We start from the raw sequence: 13,331 nt of genomic DNA, 5'->3' as shown, positions 1-13,331 counted from the left end.
CTGTCTCTTATGCTTGAACTCTATGACGTTTGCGATAAGTATAAATAGATAACGTGATTGGTGTTTGAGTCAGAGATTTTCTGTCTGTATTATCTGTTTGAACAGTTAATTATGCCAGACCGGTTATAATCTTGGGGCCCATGAAGGACAGAATCAACGATGACCTCATCTCCGAGTTCCCAGACAAGTTTGGGTCATGTGTGCCACGTAAGTACCCTACAGAGATCATGTGGTTCCTGCCCAGGTGGTTAGATTATCAAATAAACTAGACTTTCAATGGATCTTCCATTAATTATTCATTATTCATCTTTAATATGCACAGATTAACCTTCAGTAGAGGCTGATTCAGCCAGTGTCTTAAAAGAGCCCAACTGAGCAATAGTGCACTGTGGTTATTCTCACTTGTGCCATTATGAATTTCAATTGGAGTGCAGCTTGTAATTATATCTAGTAGTCTTGGGGGTTTTTTAAGCCTTTGTGCTGATAGCGGTTCTGGTGGGGGTTCGTCAAAATGAGATGGTAAGGTGAGTGGCCTGACCATAAGAGTCCATGGTGTTCCCTACTGTCCTGGAGTGCTTGTTGTGCAGTTCCTGAAACTCATTTCATCGTGCTGTGACTATCAAATCACTTGTTTCAAGGTCTGCTGATTAACAGACTTCAACTAAGTCACTAGTTAGTGATGTTTCCAGAAGTTACAAGTGGTCTAAAGAGTAAATTAAAAGAGCAAACCTTGAAAGTAACCCTTCGTAATTTACAATTTGTAAGATTTCCTTTGTTTTCTAGTTTTCCTGAGTTCCTTATGTTTGTTGGGAAAGAGCTTTGTTGGCATGTGCTACACGTATTAGCCAAAATATTGACATATTGACAATACTATGGATGTCTTTATCTCAGAAAAAAATTCCCATAACATAAAAAATGACAGTCAGATTTTAAAAGGTTAGTTCACCCAAAAATGAAAATTATGTCATTAATTACTCATCCTCATGTCGTTCCAACCCTGTAAGACCTTCGTTCATCTTCAGAACACGAATTATGATATTTTTGATGAAATCCAAGAGCTTTCTGACCCTTTATAGACAGCAAAGTTCCTATCACGTTCAAAGGTACCAAGAACATTGACAAAATAGTCCATGTGTCATTAGTGGTTTAACCGTAATTTTATGAAGCTTGGAGAATGCTTTTTGTTGTGCAGAAAAAATTAAATAACAACTTTATTCAACAATTTTCTACTGCATCACCATAGCACCATTTTGGCAAGTAAAGTTGTTATTTTAGTTCTTTTTTGTAGCTTTATAAAATTAGGGTTGAACCACTGATGTCACATGGACTATTTTGGCGATGTTCTTGTTACCTTTCTGGACCTTGAACATGGTAGGACCCTTACTGTCTATAGAGGGTCAGAAAGCTCTCAGATTTAATCAAAAATGCCTTAATTTGTGTTTTGAAGATGAAGGTCTTACGGGTTTGGAATGACAAGAGGGTGAGTAATTAATGACAGAATTTAAATTTTTGGTTGAACTATTCCTTTAAGGTCCAATTCTCGATATTAACAAACCATTAACTATGACTTTGCCTCAGTTAACTCCTTATTTGCTGCTTATTAATAGTTGTTAAGTTTAAGTATTGAATAGGATTAGGGATGTAGAATATGGTCATGCAGAATGTGTGCTTTATAAGTGCCAGTATGTTAATTATAGGCATGCTAATAAGCAGCTAGTTAATAGTGAGAATTGGTCCCTATACCAAAGTCTTGCCACAGAGCTCTTTCATGTTTTACATCTTAAACATTTTATTTGTTTGTCTTTCAGTTTTCATACTTTTATTTAACCGTTTTTGTTTGTTCATAATTTAAAAAGCGGCTAACAGTTCTGATCAAGAAGGTAAGTGTGAATATTAGTCTGCAATGAGCAAGATATAAGTAGAAAATGTAATAGTTCATCCCTGTAATATACAGTTCATCCAGTCAGTGGGATCTATGGGTATTTGTGCTTAGATCACTGCTGCTGTTTTATCTCTTAGTATGTCTCCCCGAGAGGTAGAAATAAAATAGTTTTACTGTAGATTTTGTATTTTAAGTAGATTTGCCCTACGTCCTCTAACAGTTTAAAGGGATAGTTCACCCAAAAATAAAAATTCTGTCATTAATTACTCACCCTAATGTCGTCCAAACCCGTAAGACCTTCATTCACCTTTTGAACACAAATGAAGATATTTTTGATGAAGTCCAAGAGCTTTCTGACCCTGCATAGCCAGCAACTAACATGTTCAAGGCAGAGAAAAGTCCATTGTGTTCTGAAGATGAACAAAGGTTTGAGTAGTTGATAGAATTTTCATTTCTGGGTAAATTATCCCTTTAATTTATTTCTCATGAATGTGTATATAAATCAAAATAATGATTTCTATGTGTTGTAGAACTGAGTACCCAAATCTTAAACTAAAGCCTGGATTTTTTTTTTTAACAAATTCCAGATACTACCAGACCAAAGCGGGATTATGAAGTGGATGGGAGAGATTATCACTTCGTGACCTCACGAGAGCAGATGGAGAAAGACATCCAAGAGCACAAGTTCATCGAGGCTGGACAGTACAATGACAATCTGTATGGAACCAGTGTCCAGTCTGTCAAATACGTGGCTGAGAGGGTCAGTACTTGCTGTGGTTTTACAACCACATCATTACTTTTTATATAAAGCACTTTTGTGTATGAAACTACCATTGTGTATGAATGTGCTACAGTATATACAGTTTAAATCAAAAGTTTACGCCTTGCAGAATCTGTAAAATGTTCATTATTTTACCAAAATAAGAGGGATCATACAAAATGGATATTTTTTATTTAGTATTGACTTGAATAAGATATTACATATAAAAGACGTTTACATATAGTCCACAAGAAAAAAAATAGTTATTTATAAATTTATAAAAATGACCCCGTTCAAAAGTTTACATACCCTTGATTCTTAATACTGTGTTGATACCTGGATGATCCACAGACCACAGCTGTGTTTTTTTGTTTAGTGATAGTTGTTCATGAGTCCCTTGTTTGTCCTGAACAGTTAAACTGCCTGCTGTTCTCCAGAAAAATCCTTCAGGTCCCACAAATTATTTGGTTTTTCAGCATTTTTGTGTGTTTGAACCCTTTCCAACGATGACTTTATGATTTTGAGATCCATCTTTTCACACTGAGAACAACTAAGGAACTCATATGCAACTATTACAAAAGGTTCAAATGCTCACTGATGCTTCAGGTAAAATGATGCATTAAGAGCCAGGGATATAAGCTTTTAAAAAGAATGAAGATTTGTGCAATTTTCTTATTTTGCCTAGATATATTTTTTTCATTTAGTACTGCCTCTCAGAAGCTATAGAAGATGTACATGAAAAGACTAAATAAGTTGAATTTACCCTGATCTTCAAATTCAAAAAGTTTACAACCCGGCTCTTAATGCATTGTGTTTCCTTCTGAAGCATCAGTAAGCATTTGAACCTTTTGTAATATGTTGCATATGAGTCCCTCAGTTGTCCTCAGTGTGGAAAGATGGATCTCGAAATCAGTTAGGGTTCAAATACACAAAAATGCTGAAAAACCAAAGAATTTGTATGATCCGTCTTATTTTGTTAAAATAATGAACATTTTGCAGATTCTGCAAGGTGTGTGTAAACTTTTGACCTCAACTGTAAATAAGCTTGCCTTGCCTAACATATATTTCACAAATTGGGATGTCTACTTGCCAGTAATGTGGTGAAGAGTAAAGCTCAATATCCTAGGGGCAATTATTCACAAGACTTGTCCTTGCTAAACATCTCATAGGCCAGCACTTGTCCTTGTGTCCTTGAATGTGTCTTTCGTGAACAGCCCCTGTTCAGCTTCCCAGCATTTAGCAAGTCCTTTTTTTGCTTTTCTAGGGAAAGCACTGCATACTTGACGTGTCCGGGAATGCTATAAAACGACTACAAGTAGCACAACTCTACCCCATTGCCATCTTTATAAAGCCTAGATCCATCGAGACCTTAATGTAAGTTTACCACACATTTTTATGATGACATATATTCAATAAATAATACAAATTCCTCTGCGATCAGAGGACTGATAAACTTCTAAAACCCGTGCATTTCAGGGAGATGAATAAAAGGTTGACGGAGGAACAGGCCAAAAAGACATACGATCGTGCCATGAAACTGGAGCAGGAGTTTGGCGAGTACTTCACAGGTAACAGAAAAGTTCCTAATCCATCCAGAGGACCCGAGCGGCGCCATTATGCTCAGATATCACCTCATTTGCATATTCTGATAGTCTCTTGCATATGCATTACCACAGAGGCCAACCACTGCAGCCTGTTACATCCATCTTGTTTGACAGCAGAGCCGTGGAGCTGATGGTCTCCCCTGAGTGAAACACATCAACTTTCTCTTGAAATTTACATTAGCTTGACCCCCATGAGTCTGTATGGAGGAATATGAAAAAGTGCACAGCGACATGATGATTAATTTGAGGATATTCTGAACCCATTTTGTTCTTTTATTCCGTTGCTCTGCATCTGCAATAAGCTCTCGGAAGAATTTTAAAAAGTGTTTTGCTTTACTAATAATGCGGTGTACTTAAATAGAACAGCTATTTTTTGTATCAGAAAAACTGAAAAGATATTTTTAAATAAAAAAGCTGCTGTGTTAGATATTCTGTTGCTGGGTAAAATGCCTATTCTTACAGGTTATGTGGAAGAATCCATGAACAATGAAGTGGCTAATGAGCCATTAAGTTAAAAAACGATCATTATGAAACTGTCATCACCCGGGTTTCTTACGGTGCAAAATGAAAAGATGTTGATCCGTAAAGTGTTTAAGAATCTTTTAACATCAGCTCTTTTTTTTTCTTTCAGCGCTGGTTCAAGGGGACACACTAGAGGACGTTTATAACCAGTGTAAGATGGTGATAGAGGAACAGTCTGGACCTTACATCTGGATTCCCTCAAAAGAAAAACTATAAGAAATCACCTTACCCTTGCAGGGACCTTGGACTGAAGAAAAAGAAAACACACACATAGGAATAATTTGTAATATAATATAAATTATTATTATTATGGCAATGTTTATTGTTAACTCTTACAGTGATTTTTTTTTTTTCCGTTTGTTTGTTTGTTTGTTTGTTTATTTTATGTTGCATTTTTCACTTTCAATATGAATGTTCCTGAATGTACACCACAAAGTGTTAGAAGCATTTTTGGTCTCAACAAAAAAAAAAGTGAACTTTTTGTTTGTATATTTATTGGTTAGCATTTTAATTTAAGGAAAAGGGAAACACAATTTAGCGCTGAGTATTCTTCTTCAAATTATCTTCAGTTGGGATTTCGAGCAGAAGGTCAAAGAAGTAGGTCAGATTACCACAGATGATTTCCACACACCATCACCACCTCCAGGAAAAAAAAAAAGATGTTGATATCAGCTTTCTTCACTTTTCACCCAATCGGTTAGTTTCGCACACCTCCCAGACTCATTTCACAAACTCAGCATCTATGCACTCCTGTGGCTAACAACACACACATTGATTGTGTTGCTTTTTGTTGTATTCTTTTGTTTTGTACAGACATCCATTTTGTTGGAAGATTTAGTTCCAATTGTACATTATTTTTAACAGATCCTTTCAGATGTGATTTTAAGATGCTTTAGTGTAAATGGATAAGGGGATTCAACTAGATGTAGGAAATATGACACTATATTTTGCTATTTATATTGATAGAGGACACAACAGCACAGAAAATATTTATAAAGATGATATATAACTTTGTCTAAAAATCATTTTGGAAAAGAGATTTTACTGGTACTGGTGTATCATGTTGTGTCGTCGCTGTTGTGTTGGTGAGAATGAAAAGTAACGAGTGCATGTTTTCCCTGAACAAACGCCCCCCTTATCCTTCCAGTTCCGGAATCTGCTAATTCCAAACCGACTGAGAGTTCTGAAATTCTTGGAACTCAACTTTAATTGGCTGGGAATTCTACTGAGCGTGTTTCAGCTTGGTTCAGACACAGTTGAAGTCAAATGTTTACATACACCTTGCAGAATCTTTATTATTTTAACAAAATAAGAGGGATCATACAAAATGTGTGTTATTTTTGTTATTTAGTTTTGACCTGATTAAGATATTTCACATAAAAGATGTTTACATATAGTCCACAAGAGAAAATTTAAAAATGACCCTGTTAAAAAGTTTACATACACTTGATTCTTAATACTGTATTGTTACATGAATGATCCACAGATCCAGTGTTTATTTTTTTGTTGTTGTTGTTGTTTACACTGTAAAAAAAAATCTCGTAAAAAAAACGGTCAAATGACTGGCAGCTACGGCTGCCAAACAAAAAACGTAATATTACAGTAAAATATCTTAATTTAAATAAAGTGCAAAAACAATAATTTTACTGAAATTTTCATTAAAGGTTTTACAGAAAAAAAAACATTATTTTACTGATTTTTCCTTGTTTCAATTATGATAATTTACTTTAATTTTACGGTTTTTGTTTGGCAGCCATAGCTGCCAGTCATTTGACCGTTTTTTTACAGTGTAGTGATGGTTATTCATGAGTCCCTTCTTTCTCCTAAACAGTTAAACTGGCCGCTGTTCTTCACAAAAATTCTTCAGGTCCCACAAATTCTTTTTTTCAGCATTTTTGTGTATTTGAACCCTTTCAAACAATGACTGTATGATTTCGAGATCCATCTTTTCACACTGAGGACAACTGAGGGACTCAAAGTTTCAAACGCTCACTGATGCTCCAGAAGGAGATCAGGGTAAATTGAACTTATTTTGTCTTCTGGGAAACATGTCAGTATCTTCTGTAGCTTCTGAAAGGCAGTACTAAATGGAAAAATATGATATTTAGGCAAAATAAGAAAAAAAAATTCTGTTCAAAAGTTTTCACCCCTGGCTGTCATTGCATTGTTTTTCCTTCTGGAGCATTAGTGAGTGTTTGAACCTTCTGTAATAGTTGCATATGAGTCCCTCAGTTGTCATTAGTGTGAAAAGATGGATCCTTAAATCATACAGTCAGTTTTGGAAAGGGTTCAAATACAGAAAAATGCTGAAAAAATGATTTTTCTGAAGAACAGCAGTCAGTTTAATTGTTCAGGACAAACAAGGGACTTATGAACAACTATCACTAAACAACGACAACAAAAAAACAGCTGTGGATCATTCAGGTAACAACACAGCATTAAGAATCAAGTGTATGTTCATTTTTGAATGGGGTCATTTTTATAAATTCAACTATTATTTTGTCTTGTGGGCTTATTCAGATCTACTAAATGAAAAATAACCTGCATTTTGTATAATCCCCTCTTATTTTGGTAAAATAATTACAATTTTGCAGATTCTACAAGTTGTATATCAACTGTATATAGTTCAGAGAGAAATGAGGGCCAAAGGGACAAGGTCTGCAAGCGGTCCTGTCTTAAAGGCTTTTACATAAATGTAATGGATCATTTTACTTTTTTTTTTTTTTTTTTTTACCTTTTTGGCATGCTTTACACTTGTGAACATGACTTTGGCTTTCTGTCTACACATTCACGCTGCATACTTGTCATTCATGCCCTTTCCATGTACAGTTGAGAGATATTCCCGTCCTTTTACATTAATTGTAAACCTCCCGCCATTCGTGGAAACTACAAATGCCAAAAGCCATTAACTCTGCTCACTCGTTTCAGATGCGGGGGGAATTATTTGTTGCAATATTTATTGGGAGACGATACAGCACGGTTCTGTGGCAAGAGTCTTTTGACCTACTGGTCACCACTTGCCTTAAAAAAAGGGAAGAGGCTTTTCAGGCCAGTTAGACATTTTTTACGCTTTCTTGAAGACTGAGCACTTTTGTATATTTGAGAACTTATTCACAGATTGTGTTCAACCAGATGGTGGACACAGAGGGGGATTTTCAGAAGAGAGAGACTGAATATCACAGTGAAGCTCTTAATGGTGTAAAATGAAATTTCTTTGAATAACAATAGATAATGTACATGTTATTATGACGATGTAAAACATGGATGGCATCAGTGACTATCAGAATATAAATTGAACCTTTTGAATGCTGTGAAATTATTTTCTTCTCTTCGACACGTGTAGTTTTTTCCTCCTTATTCAATGTGATTGTTCTATCATCTGTAGCATATCATTTTATTAATTTAGTAACTTTATTTAGCACACAATGAATCATGAAAGCATCTCACAGGATTTTAGGTGCCCTTCTATTAGGTAATCAAAAGTGAATCTCAAATACTGATGCTGCAGCTTTAAAGGAAATCAAAACCCTGCAAATTGTATGCACTTGAACGAGGCTCTCCAGAGCCTTATGGTGCTCATAGTCTGATTTGGTCCATTAATTCCAAGTGAATGTTCAGCTTAGTCAAACGTGCTGAAATGGGGTTGTTTTTGTCTCAGGGTTGCCAGATAGGGCTTAATCACTGATATTAAACCTTCAGATCAGAGTGCATCTGTTTATCACAAATCTCAAATGTTTTATTCCTGATACCTGCGTTGCATCTAGTCTATTCCTTTGTTCTGGAGCGTCTGTGTCCGACGAGTTTATCCCCAAATGAGCGATGCAATTTTGTTTTCCACATGTTGTATAATTATTTATTTTTTTCCTAAATCCCAAATGACATGTGTAATTTTGTATATAAATATCTGTTTGCACTTATTGTAGTTGTATAGGAGATCTTTAATTAACACTGTCCCCCGAACCTCTCTGTTTTTTCTATTTATATCACAGGAGATTAAAGTTAAATTATTAAACACTTACATCCCCCTTCTGTTTGTAGCTATCATTTCCCATCATTCCATGGGTGTAACAATTCAAGCACACTTAGAAAAAAGTGAGACTGTAGAGTTAACTTCACTTGTGTTTTATTTTTATTTCACTCTTTTTTTTGTTTTGGCTTTCCTGAAGGAAAAACAAAGGAACAAACCTATTCTTTTCATCCTACTGCAGTATGTATTCCTGGTTGCTTTAGGAATCCCAAAGAAGACATTGTTTTAGTTATACATTAAGGTACTCTATAAAATGTAAATGATTTGGTGAGACTTTTACACTCTACCGATGACCGACAGCTGTCTCTCAAATGCATATCGCACACTGTGAGTGCATTTAGACCTCTCTACTCAGATCTAGATTTGCCTTTTAACATCAATTAATCTGAGGCTGACTTCATGACATATTGTAATTGATATACAGAACCTTCAACAGAGTTTGTTACGCAAGACAAACCGCTTTTGCTCCAAATTGCTCTGAAAGGCACAAGTCATTTATCTAATCACTGTGTATGACAGTCACTAATGGATAGGGTGGACACTTACGACCTCTCACAGTGTGCATACTTAAGTGTCACTCAAACATTGCTTTACTGACATTATTGCAAGACACGGGAGAACTCAATGAAGTCCATTTATTATGTACTTATTGAGGCTTTATAGTGTGTTCATGTGCAAGAGAGGAAACAAGTTGCTATTTTTTCAGAATGATGCTTATTAAAAGTAATTGTAATCATGAAACTGTTATTTTAAGACACATTCTCCATCAAAAAAATGTTTATTTTCTAATAATTGGAAACCATCATTACAAATGGTAGAGCTGCTACACTCAAAAAAGGGGGGAACTGTCATTTAAAAAGGTGTGCATTTAAGGTACTAAGAAGTTTTTTTTGCCACTCCAGTTACAGCTTGTGCCTTTTTCTGAGTGTCTGTCAGCTGTTTTGCTGCCCTCTGGTGGTTGATCAGGATGTAATGTATTTTTCTCACCCGCTCGTATTGCTTATAAATCTGTTGCACTTATAAATTGCACTGCACCAGATTCGTAAATATGAAAGTGTGTTAGCATTCGCTGTTTTCAGTCCAACATGTATGTAGTCTCTTATATCAGGTGTCATTCCTCCTCAGCACCAGGACACGCTGTCGACTGTTCCTCAGAGACACAATCCAGAGTGACTGCTGCTGGTCCAACCTCAGAATAACCAAACTCTTCCAGAACGACCGTTTCTTTCCTGCATGTGTCTGCGACCTCAGAGTAACCGAAGTCCTCAAAGTGTTGCGCTGCAGCAGAGGCCTGACTGCTCTCTTTCGGCTTAATGAAGTCTGTGTAGACGTACGGTAAAGGAGTCACCTCTTCAGTGCCAGGTACTTCCTGAGAGACATGAGTTGTATGAGTAAACAGGTATTATTAATATGTTTATATATACATACATATATAATCACATGAATCGTTCCCTTGGATATACAGAGTTGATGACTTAAAGACCCAATGAAATGACTACAGTGGCATTTAGGCTCAGTGTCCAACGCAACTTCCGGTGCAGCTCATTGTATCGAAATTGTGAGAACATTAAGCGCAATATTATATCTTTAAGTGTTACACAACATGACAAAGCAATATTTGAAGCTTTTAATGTAATGTATTAAATGTTCTGTTTATTATAGGTAATAATATTATGCTACAACATGCCATTGAACCGAACATAACTCATATTTTGCTGATTATTGCTGCTGAAAATGGCCAATTATTGTCATGTTTTGGGCTGTCCTAATCGGTTAGACCAGGAAAAATATTTGTAGTAGGCTACTATAGACTGCCAAAAAGTTATACAAATCAAGGAGAAGAGTGCAAAAAACTGTCTGAGGAACAAAAGGCATTTGTGGTTGGCCAAACTGAACTAGGATTTCCAGAGCAGGAATCTTGAAAACGTTCTTGTTTGTTCTTATAACTTCCGGTCAGGTAGGTGAAATATTAGGCTAATATTTGAATTAATACTACTCATACTTAGTACTTAAGTTTGTCGAAATATTGTGCCTTTCCTGCTTACCCTGGTGAAAAAACAGCTGAAACTAACCTAGGCTGGATTTAGCTGGTCATAGCTGGTCAGCAGGCTGGTTTTAGAGGGGTTTTGGCCACTTTTCTAGTCTGACCAGGCTGGGAGATAAGCTAAAACCAGCTACTTCCAGCTAAGACCAGCCTACCAGCCTAGGCTGGTATTAGCTGTTTTTTTTTTCAGCAGGGTACTAAGTCCTTCTCTGTATGATTTAGCAGCTTCCACAATTTTTTTTCGGTGGTTTAGACAGCAGAAATTAGCAGAATGTATTGAGTAGTACATTAATGTTGCAATCCATGCAGTTTTTTACATTTGTGTTTCGCCAATATGGCCATATATCCTAGGAAACTGACCAAATCATGACACAAGTGCAAACCTTCCATTTTTTTTAAGCCTTAAGCTTACATTTCGTTTAGCTTACATTTCAAACATGAGCCAGACTTGTTGGTCAAAAGCAGGTGCAGTGCAAGATTAGACTATAAAAATTGTAAATCTACTGAAAGATATGTTAGCATGCATTAGCAAATAGATGCCTCAAAGTAGTAGATATGAAATAATACCCACATTATTATTCTATTTTCATGGGGTCTTTAAGATGAAGATTGTTCAAGTGTGTATGAAATTCGTTATTACACATCTGATTTTTAATAGTTTTTTTGATTGTCTATTACCTGGTAAATTCCAAGGTCATTGTCCGCACCCCCTGTGAAATATATTTAACAGATATTATACAGTTTCAACTGGTATAATTATTTTTAATTAATACAAGTTTATAGAAAGACAGATTCTTTTTTAATACCTTCATCTGTAGTTCTGACATTTTCTGCTCTTTGCCCTAAAAATATAACAACAGTAAAACATTTTGTACAAAATAGAAATGAAAAGCAATAACTGCTGTAATTGTATTTCATGTTTTAGGCAGCTGGGGAGTTTTCAAAGGGGGAAATTTGTCTGTTTTTTGTGTTCCTGTGATTCATTTTTTTTAAAACTGGTGTTTTTGAGAACATTTAAGTTAGAAGTGAGATGCTGAGATTACGCGGTATTGAGGTTCATGATCTGAGTCACAGAATAAACCTAAATCATGGAGGCTGTTGGTTTCATAAACATGCAGTTATTTTGCTGAAGCAACATTTATGAACATTATGAACAATCTTACTGTGATGGTATTTGTGAAGGCAGCAGAACACGATGCACAGTCCCAAAACTCCTATGACTGCAAGTCCACTTAAAAGCACAGTCTGATCAGACTGATCAGTTTTACCACTAGCACCATTTTCTTGGTTAACAGTTGAGTTCTCACCTTAAAAGAAAACCAGAAAATTACATGACTGTGCAAAGCTTCTTCCTCTTTTTTTCAATGTTGCTTTCTGTTGAAAGATGTCTTACAAAATGCCTGTGTGTTTAAAGATGTTTCCTGGTCCTAAACAGAATATTACAATCTGGCATCATTTTGTGGATTCATATAAGGTGCACCATAAATGAAGTACTGCTCACCGGTTATATTTGTGTGCGTTTCTGATTCTCCATATGCATTTGAAGCAATACAGCTGTATGTCCTGTAATCAGAGCTGGTTATGTTGCTGATGTGTAGAGTTTGGTTCTTCTCACTGAATGAGTGTCTGTGTTTCTCTAGAATAGGGACTCCTTCTCTTTTCCACATCAGATTCAGAAATAAACCACTCACTTTACATTTGAGAGTCACAGATGTGTTGGAGGTCCAGGAAACTACAATTTCTGTTGCATTTGGAGGGTCTTAAAGTAAAAAAGTTAATGAGCACAAGCACCAAAAATTAGATACATTCTACATGAGTAAACTTAGCTTGACTCTATGTCTGACTTACATTGAATAATTAATGTAAAGTTGAGGTGTTTTGTAGTTCCATTTTTTAGAACTATAATTTCCTCAAAGACTCCTTTATCCTTTGCTGTCACATTCTCCAGAATGAGGGTGTTATTGTGTAAATAGAAATGAGCCGTCCCACAGCACTGACTGTATGAACCATTGATTGTGTTGTTTGTTTTTTTAATACATAGACACTTTATTGATCCATTTCGTTTGGTCCATTCCACTGATGGGAGAGAATCAGCAATATGTTGATCAAGTTCCTCTCCAGTGAGTTCAACACGACTGTATAAGCCTGTCTTCACTTCTTTGACTTCAAATTCTCTCGCTGTAAAATCAGTATGCATGTTCATTACTATCAATAAACACATACTCCTGAGTAAAAGATAAACTGTATCTTATAAATAACCATACATGTAAATGTATGGCCTTAAGAGATTAAATTAGTCTCTGTATGTAAACATCATGTATACAACATACAGTATCTAGCTTTTTAAAATGTACTAGATTTATGATTACAAACAACATAGGCATTAATAGCAAAAAGAAAACAGAAACACTGCAATAATTCTTAGCTATAGAGTTTATTAGCCATACTTACCAAACACAACAAAGAAAAACAGCCAAATATGAAATAAACAT

The 13,331-nt window shown here is 35.7% G+C and overlaps 2 protein-coding genes across 6 annotated transcripts in view; one reads left to right on the top strand and one right to left on the bottom strand.

Annotated features, from left to right (window-relative positions):
* Window positions 1-8,797, top strand: part of dlg2 (discs, large homolog 2 (Drosophila)) — a 259,268-nt gene extending 250,471 nt beyond the window's left edge. For 4 of the 5 annotated variants that reach the window (XM_073829906.1, XM_073829904.1, XM_073829905.1 and 1 more), the window contains 5 exons: window positions 106-207; window positions 2,470-2,642; window positions 3,907-4,016; window positions 4,119-4,210; window positions 4,878-8,797. In XM_073829906.1, coding sequence (XP_073686007.1) covers window positions 106-207; window positions 2,470-2,642; window positions 3,907-4,016; window positions 4,119-4,210; window positions 4,878-4,984 — 584 coding nt within the window. In that variant the 3' untranslated portion in view covers window positions 4,985-8,797. Of the gene's footprint in view, window positions 1-105; window positions 208-1,856; window positions 1,881-2,469; window positions 2,643-3,906; window positions 4,017-4,118; window positions 4,211-4,877 lie in introns of all 5 variants that reach the window. The other variant, XM_073829902.1, reaches the window with a different exon arrangement.
* A 186-nt stretch (window positions 8,798-8,983) lies between these two features.
* On the bottom strand, window positions 8,984-12,577 carry LOC141299907 (uncharacterized). The gene is made up of 5 exons (XM_073830269.1): window positions 12,341-12,577; window positions 12,003-12,146; window positions 11,646-11,681; window positions 11,518-11,549; window positions 8,984-10,164 (listed from the first exon to the last, which is right to left on the bottom strand). The coding sequence occupies exons 1-5, from the start codon at window positions 12,504-12,506 to the stop codon at window positions 9,907-9,909; spliced, it is 636 nt and encodes a 211-aa protein (XP_073686370.1). The 5' UTR covers window positions 12,507-12,577; the 3' UTR covers window positions 8,984-9,906.
* Between the last annotated feature and the right edge of the window lie 754 nt (window positions 12,578-13,331).

Source organism: Garra rufa, chromosome 23 (genome assembly GCF_049309525.1).
Source record: "Garra rufa chromosome 23, GarRuf1.0, whole genome shotgun sequence".
NCBI lineage: Eukaryota > Metazoa > Chordata > Actinopteri > Cypriniformes > Cyprinidae > Garra > Garra rufa.
The sequence above is the reverse complement of the archived record's forward strand: the minus strand, read 5'-3'. Positions and strand labels throughout refer to the sequence as shown.

What these genes read in the sequence shown, in the direction of transcription:
- LOC141299907 (XM_073830269.1), bottom strand. Translation starts at nt 12,506, where the DNA reads ATGTGGAAAAGAGAAGGAGTCCCTATTCTAGAGAAACACAGACACTCA. An exon ending in AACGCACACAAATATAACCG is followed by an intron (nt 12,147 to 12,340) that starts GTGAGCAGTACT and finishes TTTTCTTTTAAG; the next exon opens with GTGAGAACTCAACTGTTAAC. An exon ending in TGTCAGAACTACAGATGAAG is followed by an intron (nt 11,550 to 11,645) that starts GTATTAAAAAAG and finishes TATATTTCACAG; the next exon opens with GGGGTGCGGACAATGACCTT.